The sequence below is a fragment of the Parasteatoda tepidariorum genome, chromosome 7 (assembly GCF_982258835.1).
Source record: "Parasteatoda tepidariorum strain Cologne lab strain chromosome 7, Ptep-v5.0, whole genome shotgun sequence".
Lineage (NCBI taxonomy): Eukaryota > Metazoa > Arthropoda > Arachnida > Araneae > Theridiidae > Parasteatoda > Parasteatoda tepidariorum.
Genome location: NC_141761.1, coordinates 106,351,782 through 106,371,759, shown reverse-complemented (window position 1 = coordinate 106,371,759; position 19,978 = coordinate 106,351,782). Strand labels below are relative to the sequence as shown.

Sequence of the window (19,978 nt, the reverse complement as noted above, 5' to 3'; positions counted from 1 at the left end):
AAGACAAGGGAACTTAGGGATATTTGATTCTGTGGCTCTCTGGTTATAAGAATCCAAACTACAAGTATTACTCATACAAATTCTAAATTCTGTACTCATAATGATTTGTGAAACTAAACTTTGCTATTGAAATGAACTTGTGTGTGAAACTTTTTGGCTGTGAACATTACGAGTTTTTTTGTAAACAATACCTCTTTTTTTCTTCCAAATATATCCCATGTTCATCATAAATCAATTTGTTAAGTAGTAAATTTGAAATTTCTGTGGTATTTTCCTCCCATATCATCTTCTGACGTTAACCGCAGGTTGTGTGCATAATAAAATTATGTAAGTTGCTTTGAAAATAAATATGTGTATATATGTAATTAGTGAATTCTATTTTCCCCCTTCTTATTTTCTATCTCTCCAGGACTTGAGTCCCTGTACAGTTTGTCTATTGTAAGAACTCTCCCCACCACAAAGTCTGAGGTCATCTGCTGCCATGGAAGCAAGAATAGCGCAATAGATTGAATAGAACGATTCCTTTTTTTCTCGCCGACCCGAACCAAAACCTGTCCTAAACAGTGACCCTACACCCCTACTTGAAATAGTTATACCTCGTTACCATAATCACCGCCACTTGTCCAGACAAATGGCTAGGAAAGTTCTTACTTTAGACAAACTATATCTAACGTGGAGGGATACAACAAATATCTTCACATTTGTCCAGAAGAGGAAAATAACCACTCTTGGAGAAGATTCCAGCCTGACTTCATCTGACATAAATTGCATAAATTGATCCAGCTCTTTAATTATAAAAATATATAACTTATTTTGGAATTCATATTTTATCCCTTAATAAAAATTCATTTGAAGACGTAGCATAAAAAAATATAGCAAAGTCAAACTTGGAGTAGCGCCTAAGCAGCAGAAGCCCAAAATTTGTTTTCATATATATTTATAAAAAAATTATTTATAAAACTTTTTTTCAAAAAAAAATAGTAACTGTTTATTTAGCATAGCATAAATAACGTGGGAAAATTATAAAGTGTCCGTCATAGTATTTTAAAAGTAATTAATTCACCAAATATATGGTCATTTAACGGTAATTTTGCACATATCTGATACTTTAAATAATTAAGATTAATTTTTTTTAAAAAAAAGGAGTTGAAGTATATATAATTTGAATTATAATTGTCGAACTTAAAAACGACAAAGTAAAAGAAGTTTGCTCTACTTGAGTATAAAAGACAAGATCATTTGCCGACGAAGAATAAAATAAATACAACTATTTTTAATTTCAGAATTACTTCGTTTAAAACAAAGTAATTTAACAGTTTTCAGTATGAATTTATTAATGGAGCACTAAACAGCGCACCTAATATTTTAAGAACAACTTGTATAAAATTTTTATAGAACTATTTTTAAAACTGTAGCATTAAAAAAAATATATATATATATATATACATCACATACCAATATTTGACTAAATTCTGTTATAAAGTTCAAAATTTCTCAAATAATTTTAAGGTATAGCATTTCCTTTTACATTTTCCTTGAAAATAGCAGCTTTAGTAATATAATGGTTCAGTTTAGTATAGTTTACATGTAAAAAAAATATATTTATAGTAGATAGCCTTAAGAATTCTCCTCAGAGAAATAATTAAAATGCTATTTTCATGCATGTTTTAAACAATTATTGTAATGAACCAACTAAAAAAAACCATCTCGTGATTAGGACTGGGCTATAAATCGATATATCGCGACATATCGATTTAGCGCCTGTATCGGCAGGCCGATGCAGCGACTTTCGTTCCAGGCGATGCATCAGAAATCTGATTTAAGCCGTCGAGTGAAGAAGACGAACGATATAGCGATAAAGGATATAGAGATACAAGACACGCAAGGATCTCATACGTTCCGATGCCAACTCGCGCTGGGGAAGACGATGCACGTATCGTTATATTGAAACGGCCTTAATTGATGAGCGGTAGAATCAGAATCAGTTTTGAGAACATATATCGTGATCTCGCATGTTCGTTTCCGCACCTCTTAGGTTTTTTTTTTTCTTCTTTGTGGCGACTTGATATCGTTTCTTGTAGATTATTTTCAGTGGGACTGACTTCACATTGTGATCACTGTCGTTACCTTGTTCAGGACGTAATCTATTATTGAAAAGAATATATAAAGAAGTGTTTTAGGTAAAAAAAATTTTTTAAACAAAACTTCCCCCTTTATTTTTAAATGTGAAAATTAATTTTGATATTATATGTTTAAGTATTATTTTATTTTACATTATTGAATTTATTGCAAACGGAAATATAATTTAAGGCGCCCATAAAGAATTAAATTAAAAAGTAATTAAATTTGTTAGGCTATTTTTTACTTTATTTTAATTTATTAAAAATTTTTTGAATAAAATAATATTTTAATGGGTTTTTATTACTGATTTTAAATTTATAAATCTTTAGTTTTTTCATTTTTATAAATAAAATTATAACAAAACTTATTTTTCCTCTCCAAATGGATTTGGACATAAGTCAATCAACTTTGTTTATTCAAAAAAATTAGTAATGTTTGCGATTGCGACTTCTTTTTTTAAAATCATTTAGCGCTTCGTTTTATTTAAAGAGTACAATCGTATTTTTTAATTTTCTTTCAATATTGTCAGTTGAATATTATATTATCGAATATCATAATTCTTTTGTTTTTATTTTTAAGAAATTAAACCTTACTTTCAGAATTCGGTAATTATTCAATTTATCTTTATTATTTATGTGAAATAATAATGATAAAAAATAGTGTTATTTTAGAAGTGTTTTTTTTTTGTTTAATTTATTTAGCACTTTGTTTTAAGCATACAAATAATTTTTAACGAACTTATTTTTTAAATTTTCTTTCTATATTGTTAGGTAAATATATTGATAAATTTCAATTTTATTTATTTTTTTATTATTTATTTTTAAACTAAGAAATCTTTCGTTATTTGCGCGATCATTCTTAGAAAATATAACATTAATAGATATCTTGCTTGAGCAAAACATATACATCAAATTCATAAATTGATTTAAATCAATCTGAGTATGAAGTTTTGATAGAAATCCGACTTTCTGCGCCTTATAAGTAAATGAATTTCAAAAATACTATATCGCGATACATCGCTATATCGTGATGCAAAACTGGCGATGCATCACGATCTAAAATTTTTTATATCGCCCAGTCCTACTCGTGATATAACTGTTGAACACAATAACCTTGCTAGATGAGTACTAAATTAGACCATTTACTAATTCAACTGCTACTTCAAAAGTGTAACAATGTTTTTTTTCCCCTTATTTTAAAGATATAACGCAGAAAAAAATTCAAAAAGGAAAAAAGAGATAACTTTTCTAAGTAAGGTAAACAAAGTAATTTTGATTCTGAAAACCAGAAAGCAACTTCAAGTTAAATGCGAAGTTAAAATAAATAATTGATCAAGATTCAAAATCAATTTTATGTATACATATAAAATTGGAAAAAAAATGATTAAGCGGTAAAAAGCCAGAGCAGTTCTGGCCCTGATAAGTCAAGAATATCAATAACATTTGTTTAAAAAATAATTTATTATCCTAACTAATTTGTTAAAAAAAAAAAGGGTTAGCTAAGTGAAGGTGTTTGAACCGTTTAAAGAAAAAATTGGTTCAGCCATACGTATTATCGATCATGACATCTAGCAAGTGATGGAGAAATTTGTTCTTGTAGAACAAGAACAGAAAAGGTGATAAGAACTGCACGGAAAACTATATGGTACTGAAAACAACATTAAACATAGTTCTAAAGAAAAGCATCGCGGAAATTTAAAAAAATATTTTTATTAAATAAAAATATTAAGTTTGTTTGTTTGTTGTTAATTTACGTCGCACTAGAGCTGCTCAATGGGCTATTGGCGACGGTCATAAAAATATTAAGAAAAGGGAAAATATCGTTGTACATTCCTATACAACTGAAAAGTGATGGAGAGGAAAGGGAGAATGGCCAAAGGCATGAAACCGGTCTCTCCCCAGATGGCGTATTTGAGCGTTGCGGTCGCCAGGGAGGGTCCATTGTGCAGCTCTTGTGCGACGTCATAGGCCCTGTGCGACGTAAACCTGTAAATGACGACGTAATGTGCGACGTAATGTATACAACAACAGCTCTCTTTCATCAATTTAGGCTTATAAGCCTTTTTTAAATAGAATAGCAGATCCCGCTACACTTTGCACAGCGTTTGGAGTTTTTTTCCCTTTTAATTAAGGGGCTCTAAATTTTATGATGATATGATAAAAATTATTGATATCACTGAAGATGATATCACGTGATGTTTATGCATCGATATAAGATCATTCCACTTTAGGGACAGAATTAAAGAGCAGAAGTCGTTGTCACATTACTTTCTTTGAAATTTCATTATTTTATAAATAGAGTTGCAGCTTTAAATTTTTTTATATGCGGCGAATAAGTTTTTCCCATATGTTGATCGGAACGTTTCTCGGAGGGTTTTGTTCTTTGTATATTATGTACCCATATATTCAAGAGAAACGAAGAGAGATTAAAGATAATAAAAAAGAATAAAATTTGAATTAACAACAACTTAGTATTATATCGCAAAATACAGGAAAGTTTATAGATTAATGTTCGTTCAAAGTTTGTTGCGTAAAATTATTAGTGTTCGGTATGTATCTTAAGTTTCGTGACTGATATCATTAAGCTTGACATTATATTTTTCATTTCTGGACAAGTGGGGGTATTCCCCAGTGGGATTACCCCCACTTTCTCTCTGTAGCAGTTTCAACATAAACTGAAGTCAATGCTTATTAAACATGTCATTAGTAAATAGTAAAGAATTTAACTAAAGCATAGTTTTATAACTCGAATGTCAATAATTATGTCGTAAATTGAATATTTTATTGTTGCATAAAAGCTCTAGTTAAACGTTTTAATTTTTAGGATTTATTTTTTGATGTATTTAAAATTTGTTTTCAATTTCTATATTTTAGTGACTATGGCAGAAATTAATTCCAGGAAATCTCAAGGTCATTATATTCCAAAAGATTTACTAAACGATCTTAGCAGGTAGGTAATAGGTGTTTTTTTTTTAAATGTTACTTGTAGGTTAGCCTGGAGTGTAAAGTCATCAAAAAATTTTCACTTCCACCAATTTTTTATAAATACAGTAGAACTCCAATTATCCGAACTCCAACTATCCGAATCGTCGATTATCCGAATCTCTTTCAGAATTCATATGGAAATATGAAAATATAGTAAAAAGATAAGTTTCTCTTTTTTTATATGAATAAAATAAAATTTTAGTAAAGACAAGGAAAGATTTATGCTGGGAGTTTACAGGATAGGACAAAGATTTGTGGAAAAGCTAAGATCTTTGCTGAAAGGCTGGGTTATTTATCTTTCAAAGCAAGTAACGGCTGGCTAAGGAATTTTAAGTCTAGGCACGGTATTCGTGAGCTAGATTTAAGTGGCGAAAAGTTATCTGCAGACTCCAAAGCTTCTGACGAGTTTATTGAAAATTTTAAAGTTATAGCAGCCTCATTACGATTCCGACTTCTTATACAACGCCGATGAGTCTGGTCTAATATGGAAAGCTTTACCCAAAACCCATTTAGCCTCTAAAAGAGAGTGCAGTGCCAAAGCCTCCGAGTGCTCCAGGGCATAAAGCTAGTAAAGACCGCGTTACTGTGCTTAACTGCCCGAACTCAACTGGGAGCCATGAAATACCCCTTCTGTTAATAGGGAAGTCAAAACGCCCAAGAGCATTTAAAAATGTCAAAAAACTTCCCCTATTATATAAAAACCAATACAAAGCTTGGATGACTGCAGCATTGTTTACAGAGTGATACGATGCAATTTTCATTCCTGAAGTGAAAAAACTCCAAAAATCTGTTGGAAGTCCTATGCTTTTGATTGTTGATAATGCACCAACTCATCCCACAGAAGAATTGTTGAAATCCTCAAGAATCCTTAGAAGAAATCCTTAAAAACATTTTTTCCTCTCATTTCCACTATACATGCAGTAATTATTTAAAATAAGCATTTTTAAAAAATAAAATCCAGTTATCCGAATTTTTGATTATCCGAACGGGGTCCGGTCCCAATTGATTCGGATAATTGGAGTTCTACTGTATATTATTTATTTTATTAAACACATGAAATTTAAAAGGAAATATTTGAATTTTTTTTGTTCCTGGCTAACCGATAAGTACCAAAAATGTAAACGGTAAATAAGTTTTTCAATTAACACACAGCATAAATTACATCTACCTTGTGTTACAAAATTTGCATAATTCTATTGGTTTAAGTAATATACCTATAATATGAAATTGCAGAAATTCCGAATCCCTGAGTAATCCAAAGCTCAAACAAACATTTTATTGAGAAAAAAAAAGAAAGATGTAATAAATATGTAAAATATAAGCACTTTCAAGTTACTCTCATGTAAAATATGTATTGTATTTCCTTTCTAGAAAATAACTCAGACTTACATTTTTCTTACTAAATTTGACAACGTTTTAGGAAACGTGCAGCAATTATAAATATATTTAATAATAATATTAACTCCACAGCCTTATTTAATCTTTTTAAATATAACAAATATATTTTTCTTGAACTTCTACTACCAACCCGACAGTGTTAAGCAATATTCAAAACAACACTTAGATTTTGCTCAACACTCCAAAATTATCTTACTTATCCAGGAAGTGTTGATTGATTGAGAAAGTATATATATAAAAAAAAAAAACTGGCAAATTCTTAACTATTGAAAAATTTCAGCGCAGTGAATTCGAGAAAAAATATATTTTATACAGATTAAAAATGAACATTGATATTAAAGAATTGTGTATCCCTTTAAAATTAATAGGAGAATCCAGTATTAATCAAAACAACTAGATGATTCCTTATAATTTTATCAAAATTTCAATATGAGCATTACATCAATACCTTTCTTGCCCCCTACTCTCCTGATCATTACATTTTCTGCTTGAACAAAAGTCTGATCTAATCATCATATTGTTATACAGGTTTGTCACTCAACAGGGAAATTTAATTTTCTTTAGAAACTGAAAAAATAAAGGGAATTTTGTTTTTTATTTTTGTCTTTTTAAAAATGGTAACCACTTAAAGTTCAATCTTTAGGATATTTAAGGATAATATTTCCTCTATATTCAATTAGTTCATTTACTATAGCATTATTTGTTTAATCTATGTTCAGCTTTCCATTTTCCTTTAAGTTTTTTCAGCAATTAAGGCTATTATACAGAGCTCATTCTAGGCAGAAAAAAGGGCAGGGTGCAAAAGTTTAAAAAAAAGGGCATTATTATTCTAAAAAGACAATAATTTCTTTCTATAGGCTTTACACATTCTATTAAAAAACACTGTCAATTTATTTTTTTTACTTTACTAAAAGTAGCAAAGCACTCATATTAATTACTAATTTTTATTAATAAATTAACATATATATATTGAGTTAATGAGCTAATTAGCTTAGTAATTTATTTAAAACGCATGCATATATTAATAAAATAATAAATGTATGTTTTTAAGTGTCTGTAGTTATAATTTAATGATAGTGGAAGTAACTGCAAACTTTCAAAGACTAAGTGCAACAAGGGGGTGTGGTGGCTATTTTTCCTTTCTCATATAAATCTATGTATTGACAGCAATGACAAACTAAATAAAAAGAGTTGAAAATAACAAAAGTTAAAAAAATCCATTGTAGAGTTTGGGGAAAAAATAAAGAAGGGTTGGGGAAAGAAAGGGCAGAAAGTGTATGGAGTCTATTACATCAGGACACTAATTTACTTCAGGGGCAACAGGGTGGATTATTTTGACTAAAAGGGCAGCATGGTGCTGCGCCCTGTTTACCCTGCCTAGAATGAGCTCTGTATTATAGTTAGTCCAATATAGTTCACGCAAGAGCGCAGTGATTGTGTGTTTTCTCTTAATGTATTGTGTATAATATATACAGGGAAAACACAGGGAATTTCTTTTTCATATTTATCAGCAATGAATAACTGCAGAGTAGGACTGGGCTATAAATCGATATATCGCAACATATCGATTTAACGCCTGTATCGACAGGCCGATACAGCGACTTTCGTTCCAGGAGATGCATCAGAAATCTGATTTAAGCCGTCGAGTAAAGAAGACAAACGATCTAGCGATACAAGGCATGCAGGCCGATGCAGCGACTTTCGTTCCAGGCGATGCATCAGAAATCTGATTTACGCCGTCGAGTAAAGAAGACGAACGATATAGGGATACAAGACACGCAAGGAATTCTATCAGTCTTATCGTCTTTCCCAACTCGCGCTGGGAAAGACGATATACGTATCGTTATATTGAAATGGCCTTGATTAATGAGCAGTAGAATCAGAATCAATTTTAAAATATATTGATAAATTTCAATTTTATTTATTTTTTTATTATTTATTTTTAAACTAAGAAATCTTTCGTTATTTACGCGATCATTTTTAGAAAATATAACATTAATATCTTTCTTAAGAAAAACATATACATCAAATTCTTAAATTGATTTAAATCAATCTGAGTATGAAGTTTTGATAGTAATCCGACTTTCTGCGCCTTACAAGTAAATGAATTTCAAAAATACTATATCGCGATACATCGCTATGCAAAACTGACGATGCATCACGATATAAAATTTCTTATATCGCCCAGTCCTACTGCAGAGTAAAAACAAAGCAGTTGCTAAAAGAATTGCATATTACTATAAAAAGCTTATTCTAAAGTTGAACTGTCTGTCTGTACAGCCGTTTCATCATCAACGTCCCTGAAGAGGAGAGAGTTGATCTGATTCGACTGTGTTTCCAGATAGAACTTGCACATTGGTTTTACCTGGATTTTTATTGTGAAGAGAACCCAAAGCTTCCAAAGTGTACGGTCAAAGAATTCATTAATATCAGTATCCTTTTCAAATAACCAACTACTATTGTTCATTTTCTTCATTTGATTGCCAACTATCCTGTGTTAAGTAAAATCTTAAGCAAGAGCAAAGTTTTTACTGAAGTATCAACGGACTAGTCATATTTAACCTCTTGCTACATGTGGATATTTAATGTTAATAAATTGGGAATTGCAAAGTAATTAGTGTAGTAGAAATAATCTATCTGAAAGCATGAAAATAATTTTTAGTCGAATATATAAAGTAGAATATATAAAATATGTTCATTAGGATATGGAAGTAGAATGCATAAAATATGCTTATTAGGTTAGCATATTTTGTTGAACGTTAAAGCTGAATTTGTTAACCGGTTTAGGGAAACCAAAGTAGTAAGCTGAGTTAGAAAACCGCCTATTTAGTTTTTATAAGATGGTTTTTATTAACTATGGAATTGAAAAATATTGAAAGTCAAGTTTAATCTTAAAAAAAAAAAAAATTCTTTCTTTCTTTTTCTTCCCCCCCCCCCCGTTTTTCTTTTTTTCCCTTTCGAAATTTTTAAGTAATACAATTAAAAAAAAAAAATAACATTGATCATTAGAGTTTATTTGCAGCAACCGTATAGAAAACAGGTGGTAATTCCTCTCTCTCAAATTTCTTAGATCTCTATTGGCAAATCTCAGAAATAAAAATCTCATTGAATTAATTATGAAATGACCAGAAAAACATATTTTTCAAAAAATATTTCTATAATTAATTTCTTTGTTAAAATACCATTTTCATGTTTTTATACAATTTACCATTTTCATGTTTGTCTTTTTACAATTAAGATGATGCAACATTAAAAATTTATTGATAAAATTATGGTAGAAATTTAAAAATTATCCAATGAATTAAAAAATATATGTATATATATTTTTACACCATCATTCAATCATTCATTTTAAAAAGATGTATCCAAAAAATAGCAAATGCTAAGTTTTCTTGCTTTCAGATATTGAGAAAATATAGCGTAAATTTTACTGACTATCACTAAAAGCCATTTTGTGATTTCTGAGTTTAATTAACTGTTTAAGGAATACTATCCTTTTTAAAATAATTTTTTATTAAGTTTTTTTCTTCCTTTTCTTTTGATTGCTGTGTTTAATGTGTGTGCACCAAAATATTTGTGAATCAGTTGAATTGGGGATTTATATGTGCGGGATATCTGCGCACCTGGAAAGTGATGAAAAATCATGGAATGTCATGACAAAATTTGTCATGATTTTAACAATTTTTTTTTTAAACAGTCATAATTAGTCGTGGATTTAGGTCGCTAAGAAATCTAATTTTTAAAATGGAATTTACCCCCCCCCCCCAATTTCATGGTCTTCCGACTATCTGAATTTGTAACAAAATCCCAACTCAGTCATATTTTATTAAAATATAAAATGTTTTATTATGTTCCTTCAAAAAATGAAAGAAAAAACATTTCTAGAGCAAATTATCTTTTAAACTTCTGTGATTTCAGAATTTTCGTTATTATTTTCTATTTTTATTTTATCAATTTAAAATTCTAGCTGAAGCAAGCCAGTCAGTATTTCTTTTATTCCGAAATGAGAACAGAAAAATCAGGAGTATTTCTTATCTTTCCAATGGAACAAGAAAAGTATCTGTAGAATATAATTCTACAGAAAAAAAAGGGAAAAAATTATTCGCTTTTGTATTTTTTTCAGCTATTTTATTGCTTAAACTCTTTCTTTACTCTGTTTTTTAAATTAAAATTCTATTAATGTGAAGATGCAGAGTATAGCAGTTTTGGTTATACCTAACATTTTAATTAATGTCATCATAATGCTTTTTTAAATTTATTGTTGTGTTATTGTCAGAGAAAATAGTAACTTCATTAAGTCATTAAAAATTCTTGGAATTAGTCATGGAAAGTCATGAATTTGAAAATCTAAAATGTAGCAGATACCCTGCATATGGAACATGCATTTGAGCATTTTTTTATGTAGCGAGATTTTTATTTAGTTTGTATATAACATTGCTTTTGAAGCCTAATTATAGTGCGGCTTTCAGGAGAACTCCAGACACCCGTCTCGCGTTGTGGCGGGTACTATGGTTACGAGGAAAGGTCACTTCGAATAGGGGTGAATAGTCTTGTCTTAATCTTAGCGTAGGTCCTCGTGAGTAAACAAATTGACACCTTCTTTCCTCCATTTCACCCCCCTTAGAAATGTGCTCTCACTTGTTACCATAGCAGCAGACAGCCCCAGACTTTCAGTCTGGAGGAGTTCTCCTCAAAACCTGGAATTGTCAGGGAATTTTATTTTGCTTCTTAAAAGCAGGGAATAGTCAGGAAAAATTTCAATTTTCAAATAAAAACCTGGAAAACTCCTACATCATACCTGGAAAAGAACTAGTCTCAGAATTGTCTGTAACAGTAATCAGTTATTGAAATTAGAGTTAAATAATTCTGACATCTATTACAATTATTTGTTGTAAAAATGTCACATTTTAGTGAAATTTCCATGCTTCTATTCTCATTCGATGATATTTCTTTTCTCGCAAAATCTAGTATTCGACATTACAAATAAAAAATCAAAGTTGTCTGATGAAAAATTGCATGGTGGAGATGAAACATAGTTCAGATTTTCATTAAAATTTTCCTGATATACATGGAAAAAATCAGGGAATTTTTTTTCCTTCTGAAATTGAGAAGGAACCCTTTATTTAGCTAAAACAAACAAAATATTTGGTATTCTTTGACTATTAAAAGTATTCAGGCATATTCCTTTTCTTCAAAAATATTGCCAAGATATAGATGCTGTCATTGCTGACTGGAGGGAATATAAATCTGCTGTACCAACATATGGAGCAATATTATTAGATCAAAACTTGGATAATGTTAGTATTTCTTCTCTTGAAATCATTTGTGTTTATTATTTATTGAATTTGTATTTATTGAATTATTTTTTTTAATTCAGGTTTTGCTGGTTCAAAGCTATTACTCTAAAGCCAGCTGGGGATTTCCCAAAGGCAAAGTAAATGAAGATGAGAAGCCCTATCATTGTGCTATACGGGAGGTAAAGTTTCTTTATTTTATTGTTATCAATGAAAGTTTAATAACAAAGCATTTATCAATTTAATTCAAATGTTGTTGCTTTTTTTAAATGTACTTTTAAACGATTGAATAAACTTGAATAGAAATTATCAAAAAACCATTGTAAAAACATGCCAGCAAATCTGTAACAAAAGAATAGCAACAAACATCAATTAGTAAGGTCCTTATACAGTGTTGACACTCCACAGGGAAAACCCAGAAAATACAGGGAATCTTAAAATCACCTAAAATAACAGGGAAAACGCAGGCAGTTAGGATTTTTTCTTTACAATTTGGGAAAACACAGGGAATTTTGTTTCATATTTTCGACTTTTAAAAAATGATGATCACTCAATACATAATCCATGGGATATTTAAGGGTGATATTCCAACTATACTAAACTATTTAATATACTAAAATTTTAATATAATAAACCAACTATACTAAAATTTTAAGTATGTTCGTCTGTTCCTTTTTTTCTCTAGCAATTAAAACTAGTATAATTTGCTTAATATAGCTTACACGAGAGAGCAGTAATTGTGTTTCCTCTTAATATAGTGTGTATAATATGAACAGGGAAAACACAGGGAATTTTTTTCCAGATTTGAGTGGTAACTGTGATAAAGCACAATATCTTTTATATTTTATGTTTTCAAGAGAAAAAATGATTTTAAAAAAAAAAAAAAAAAAAAAAACAGAAAAAGTTAAAACTGGCATTTGATCGAATTCAAACGGAAAAAAAAAATACTGAAATAGCCTAAAGATCTAACTTAATCAGCATATTTTAGGTTATAGATTAGGTTTTTTAAAATAAATATATTCTCTTGTAAAAAGTGGATATTTTTTTTCTGCAAATAGTGATTGGTTATCATGCAAACACCAATAACTTGAGCAGTTTATTACCAGGAAAACTTGAAAAGTCAACCGAAGTCTATTTTTCTTCGTTAAAATGAAGTTTTTAGATACTCAACTCTCGAAGTCATAATGTCTCTAAATATGCTTGACGTCCACCAACTCTGTTTAGTATTTATAATTAGTTTAAAGTAGTAATCGAAGGAGTTAAGAATTACAGAGCACTATGGGACAGCAACTTTTAAACTGGCTATGTCTGATGTGCATTGAAAAATGTTTTAATAACGGACTTTTATAGTTTGACGAAATTATTCATACCTTTTGAATTTTTTTATTTGTTATACCCTTGCGTTTTTTTTTTAAATTTAATATATTTTAATTAGTTTCTTGGGTTTGAAAATTATTTTGTTATTTGAGGATTGCAACTGGTTAGCATCTAAATTTTTTTTTAAAAATCATGCATAATTTTAAAATGATTTATTTGCATAGAGTTTTTGGGTGAATAAAAATGTTTTTAAGTTTGTTTAAATTATTGCATACCTTAAGAATGCTTTATTTTACGTTTGTGAAGATTTTTAGTTCGATTTTAAACAGTATGGCATGTTATAGGTGCCCAAAACATTTCTGTGCCAATGGGCCCTACTTGTTATTAAGAGGGCCCTGAAATTACCCACTACAGATATAGGATCTTGATTCGTCATATTGATAACTCAATGCCTTAACCACGGGCCATGGGTTTCATGTTTTTCTAAGATATTTAAAAAAAATATATAAATACTATATTTTTTATTCATTTGTTTAAAAATTTGCTGTAAATTATTATGCGCTATTCATTTCGATACCAATTTTAAAAAAAATTCTTATCTTTTTCTCTTTCTTTTTGTTTGCTATCTTGTTCCTGATAGAATGTGAACAATACAGTAACAGGGTGCGTGGCATTTTTAGGAAGTGCTTGAAAGTGCTTATTTTTGATTTACTTTTTTTAAAAGCCCTTAAAGGTGCTTTTTTTTTGTTCGGGGCTTGTTAAAAGTGCTTAATTTTCTATCGTTTAAAAAGATACTTTTTCTTTGCCGTATTGATTGTTGTTCTAAATTACAAAAAAATTCAATTGTGATTTTCAAAATTTTCTCTGCAATGTTTATCAGAAACTAGTTATTTTATCAAAGTTATGTAAAGTTTTTGAAAATGTTTCTAAATTTTATTGATTTTATCTTAATAAATTAAGAATTTTAAACGATAGAATTTTTTTTTATTTATTACTGCACAGATCCTAATTATGATTTTTTTTTTGCAAAGTGATTAAAAATATTTTTTTTAATGCGTGAAAAGTACTTAAAAGGTGTTTATTTTTTGTTGAAAAACCTGGCTGTGCACCCAGAATAATCTTTTGTTTAAAATAAAACTTCTAATTTTCAATCCTAAATGTATGACTTTGGTTTTAGGTTTTTGAAGAGACTGGGTTCGATATTACTGATTACATTAAAAACGAAGAATTTTTAGAGCATTACTTTAATGAACAGCTGATAAGACTTTATATAATTACTGGAATTCCTCTTGATGCCAAGTTCCACCCCAGGACAAGGAAAGAAATTAAAGTAATGGAAAAAAAATTATTATTTTTTTAAAATTCCAATTGTATTTATCTAAACAAAGTGAATAACAGGAAAGGTGTTGAAAAACTTATGCATCTATTATGGCGAAATTAGGTGCGGTTGTAATTGTATGGTATAATTGAAGATTATGATGATCATAATAAAAATTTTATTCAATAAAAGCTGTAGAGCTCGAAATACAAAATTAAAGAATATTTTATACAGAAGACTTTTTAAGTGAAATAATAAATTTTGCATATTTATATCAATAAGGACAGGCCATTGGAGATAAATCCTCCATGACCAGTCTAATCAAAAGCCAAATTAAAAAGTGATTAAATTGTTCTCAACAGACAGCTAGGAGCATGGGAAGAGATTCATGGATAGCGACTTATCGAAAGATAAAATAGCCCAAAACAAAGCCAACCCCCATAATCAATATTAAATTTAAAAATAGCTTTTTTGTGGCAAGAGAAATAAAGCGTTAAAAAATAGATTTTGATGTTTGTTTTAGTCACGACATTTAATTAATGAGTTTTACATTTGTTTTGAAATAAAAAGTTAGTCGCTCTATTGATAGTTATGAAGATAATAAAAATTTTATATTACATAGCTGCCAACTCTACTGGTTTGATAAAAATTCTCCTGGTTTTTGTATATTTTTAAAAATTCGCTAAATTGAATTAGTTTTTTTTAAAAAAAAGAAAATCTCTATCCAAATAGAATTTATTGCTTGCTTGAATATTTAATGAAGTATTGCTAATACATAATGAAGCGAGCCTCATTGTTAGTAATCAGTTTAAAGCTTTTTTTATCTAAAATTTTCAGTTCATTTTTATTTAGAACTCCTTTTATAATGAATTAAAAAAAATTAACTAACTTTTTTTTTTTAAATTACTTTTTATTACTATTAAAAATGAGTTAACATAATAAAAAACATTTCTAGTTTATTTAATATCAATCATAAACGAAAAATATTGCAGACCATTTATTTAGTTATTAGAGTGATAAAGTTTTTTGTATTCTGATGACAATAAAAATCCTTAAAATTCCCTATATGTAAAATATTTTGTATATTATGCAACACTTATCGTGAGATTTATATTATTTTGTAAAATCTACTGGAATTTTTCTGACTCATGTATGATATTATGATATTAGCTTTTATAAAATGTTATAAAAATTAAATATTTGGATTAATTTAATTAAAATTTGATTGAGAATGCTTAAAAAAATTAATTTGAAAATATTAAAGACATTTTAAGAGCAATGAAATATGTAATGCCTATTGTAGCATCACAGCATCAAACATGACAAAATTTGAATCCCAAAAATGTCAAATCATTTAGAAAATATAAAAATTTCAGCATTGATACATTGAAGAAATATGCCTTTTTTTAAAAGATAGAGATTATTGTAAAATTAATAATAAGCATTGTTTTCTCTTTAAATTAATTTAGAATATTTGTACAATTTTTTTTATTAAAAATATTTTTTCCCTTAAACTTTTTAACAAATTAGGCTTTATATGATTATTGAACTCCCATAAACAAAGATAGTAATTTAAGTAATGAAAAAATTAAATTCTATTTATGTACACAAAGTAAATAACAGAAAAGATGCTTTAAAAACTATGTCGATTACGATAAAATTTGATTATTAAACATGTGATATCAATAAGAAAATGTTAGAAACATTTAATCAGAATTATGAAAACTTTTATAAAAATATGCAAATTGCAAAAAAAAAGAAATTGAGATTATAGTTTGTAAAACTTTATTTTTGCTCTATAATTCTTAAACTTTTTCACCCATTAGAGCTTGGTTACCATTTTAAAGGTCAACTCTAAAATTGCATAGTAAGGTCTTATAAAAAATTTTTTTAATGTATAAGCTCATAAAAATTATTTCATCTCTTTTAAAATTTCTAGAATGGCTTACATATAAATTAAAAAAAAAATCATTTCTTTGTTTATTTTTTATTTTGCGGTGGCCATAAATAATTCTGGACAATTTTGTTAATATTTAGGCATGTGAATGGTTCCCTGTCAATCATCTGCCCACTGGAAAAAGAGATGAAGCATCCAAGACAAAATTGGGTCCTAATAACTTCTTCATGGTTATCCCATTTGTTAAGTAAGTCTTTCGAAGTGAGCTGTACCTATTAATAGCAGGGTTGACAAACATCAGGATTTTTTTAATTTTATTTAAATAAGATTTTTAAATTTTTTTTTTATTTTTACATTTACTTGTCAAAGCATCTGATAAAATATATTAATGTATAACAATATTATAGATAAAATAATAAATTTTTTCTTACAAAAATTGTTAAAATTATTGTTTTATTGATACAAACTAATTACTGAATAAATAAAATCTTAATTCTTTTTGTTATAGCTTAACATTCTAATGAGTTTTGAGGACAGAGGCAATTTGTCAATTAGATATCCAATCCAATGAAGAGTAAATTAGTTTAAATTAAAAATCATTTATGCTTAGTTGAACTAGTCATTCTTCTTAATTGATACACACTACTAAATTTTAAAAGTATTTTTTTGATATGTTAACTATTTGTTTAATTATTTTTGTTTAAGCTTAACATTCTAATGAGTTTTAAGGAACCAGAGAGGCAATTTGTCAATTAGATATCCAATCCAATGAAGAGTAAATTAGTTTAAATAAAAAATAATTTACTCTTACTTACAGTTACTCTTAGTAGAGTTAGTCTTTCTTCATTATTGATATACACTAACTACATGTTTACTAAGTTTTAAAAGTATTCTTTGATATGTTTACTAGCAAATAATTTTACATAGAAAGAATAATAAATTTAATAGAAAGCTAAAAATTCTGTGCCACACTTTTCCACTTTGTCTCCTTTTTTATACTTTTTCATTTTTTGAAACATAATAATTTAAAAGCTCTTTCGTAATTTCTTAATAAAAAAAACCCTCATTATCAAGGATATTGAAATTTAAAAAAGAAACATTACAACAAATGAATGTATTTATTAATTATATCACATAAAAAATGTTTTAGACTTAATTAATTATTCAAAAAAATTAAGTCTAAATTAATTGTTGACAAAGAATAGAAAGTTATTCCTTTTATCAAAAACACCAATTTGAGTTTTCGACAAGTTAAATGTAATATATCTATCTATCTATCTATCTTTATATATGTATATATATATATATTTATATATATATATATATATATATATATATATATATATATATATATATATGTATATATATATTTATATATATATATATATATATATATATATATATATATATATATATATATATATATATATATATATATATATATATATATATATATATATATATATACAGTGAATTCGCGATAACTCGAATCTGATAGGACTGACGAAAAACTTCGACATATCGGAAGTTCGACTTACCGTTAGTTTCGGTTTTGGACTTTCAAAATTTTGTCGGATTACTTAATTAATGCTTATTTATTAATTACAAATCTTCTAAATGCTTACAATATTTAAGATCATTTTTCTGACAAGCCATTTACGATAAGACTGTTTGAAGCACTTTACGATACCCTGGTCCATCGGCTGCAACTTTGCTGTTGTGTTTGGCGGGAGAAACTGCAAGTTTACTGCTTTCAAATTAGGTAGATCACTATGCGCCGTGCATTTATCCATAAAGAGTATCACTTTTCTTTTTTTAGCGAAGAATTTCCGATCCAATTTTCTTACATAGTCTTCAAATAAAACTGATGTCATCCAAAACTTTTTGTTAGACTTGTAATCCAAAGGATACGTTTTTACATTCTTGAAACATCGGGGATTTCGGTATTTTCCGATAACAACTAAGGGCAATTTCTCTGTCCTAAGCGCATTTCTTCCAACTAGGACAGTCAAACGTTCCTTGCTCATTTTACCCCCGGAGCAGTTTTCATCCTTAAACATCATAGTCTTATTTGGAAGACATTTAAAAAATAAACCCATTTCATCAATATTGAAAACATCATTTTAACTGTATCCTTTAAGTAAATTTGGTAACGTTTCATTTAACCATTGCTCACATACTTCAAGAGGGACAGCTTTAGCTTCTCCATGAAGAGTGCGAAAGACATTGTGTGTTGCAAAGGAAGGGGCAAGATATCAGCTCCTAGGTTTTTTTTTCTTGCTTTAAAGGATAAAAAAAATCAAGTTAAAGGGAGTAAAATTCGAGTAATCGAGAATAATTAGCATGAAATTGAAGATAAAAGGGTCGGGACCTCATAAAAAAATCGAGTTATAGTAATATTCGAGTTATCGTACTTCGAGTTATAGCGAATTGACTGTATATATATATATATATATATATATATATATATATATATATATATATATATATATATGTATATATATATATATATATATATATATATGTATATATATATATTTATATATATATATATATATATATATATATATATATATATATATATATATATATATATGCACGAAATTTTGCATTCTGAAAAAGTACAGAAGAGTTATAACATATTTTTAGCAAACATATTGTAATTTATTGCTTGTCAAGTACTGATATAATTTTACCAATTAAATTAACATATTAATACAGGACAATATATTAACTAATTTTGAAATTGTGAAAATCAATAAAAATTTTAAACAATCTAAAATTAAAAAGCTTTAAAAAAATTTTTGACTGATAGATTATTTAAAATAAAATTTATTTATTTAAATGAATGATCATTTTTAAAGGAAAAAAATCAATTGAATTAGATATATACATGGTTTAGTATATATATACATATATAAGAGTGGAGTATATATATATACATATATAAGAGTGAAGTATATATATGCATATATAAATCATTGAACCCTGCTGGAAGGAATATTTCCTCTGAGAAGCTGTTAAGGTGAAAAGCTTTAAAACATGAACAAGGAGAGGGATTTGGAAGGATTTGCCCCTTTTTAGTATAAAAAAAAGCGTATTAAAATTTCCTCTCTTCTTTCTTGCTTTATTTTGCATTACTTTAATTTTTACTATTTAAATCAATATTCAATGTTATCAATGATGTCAAAAATTTTGGCTGCTTTTCATTTTATCTTTTAGTTTTTTCTTTTCATTTCTTATTGCTATTTTAACACAGAGCCGGATTAAGCGTACGCGGAGCCTTAGGCCATTCAAAATTTTGGGGCCCTTGGATTAAATTTTTTCCCTTGTATATTTTTTATCTATTTAAATATAAAAGTATTTATATATCTTTTCATTTATGAAAGCGTATTTAAAATTAAAATAAATAATAATAAATTAAATTTTAATAAGTAATAAATAAATATGATAACATTATATAAAAAAAATTATCGTATTTTATTAATAAATATTTGAAATTGATTTTTTTTTTAGAAAATCATTATTTTTCATAATTTTTTAAAATTTATTTTCCAAAAATTTATTTTCCAAAATTTTTTTTCCAGAATTTTTTTTTAAGAGGGCCCCCAATAGTTGGGGGCCCCAGGCCGTGGCGTAGTCTGGCCTA

At 27.9% G+C, this 19,978-nt stretch overlaps 1 protein-coding gene across 4 annotated transcripts in view; it reads left to right on the top strand.

Annotated features, from left to right (window-relative positions):
• Positions 1-19,978, top strand: part of DCP2 (decapping mRNA 2) — a 34,640-nt gene that overhangs the window by 653 nt on the left and 14,009 nt on the right. Inside the window, exons 1-7 of one of the 4 annotated variants that reach the window (XM_087168441.1) lie at positions 4,064-4,669; positions 4,995-5,070; positions 8,784-8,935; positions 11,673-11,800; positions 11,881-11,979; positions 14,292-14,444; positions 16,470-16,576. In XM_087168441.1, coding sequence (XP_087024567.1) covers positions 5,000-5,070; positions 8,784-8,935; positions 11,673-11,800; positions 11,881-11,979; positions 14,292-14,444; positions 16,470-16,576 — 710 coding nt within the window. In that variant the 5' untranslated portion in view covers positions 4,064-4,669; positions 4,995-4,999. Of the gene's footprint in view, positions 1-4,063; positions 4,670-4,994; positions 5,071-8,783; positions 8,936-11,672; positions 11,801-11,880; positions 11,980-14,291; positions 14,445-16,469; positions 16,577-19,978 lie in introns of those variants that run through there. The other 3 variants (XM_087168444.1, XM_087168442.1, XM_087168443.1) reach the window with 3 other exon arrangements.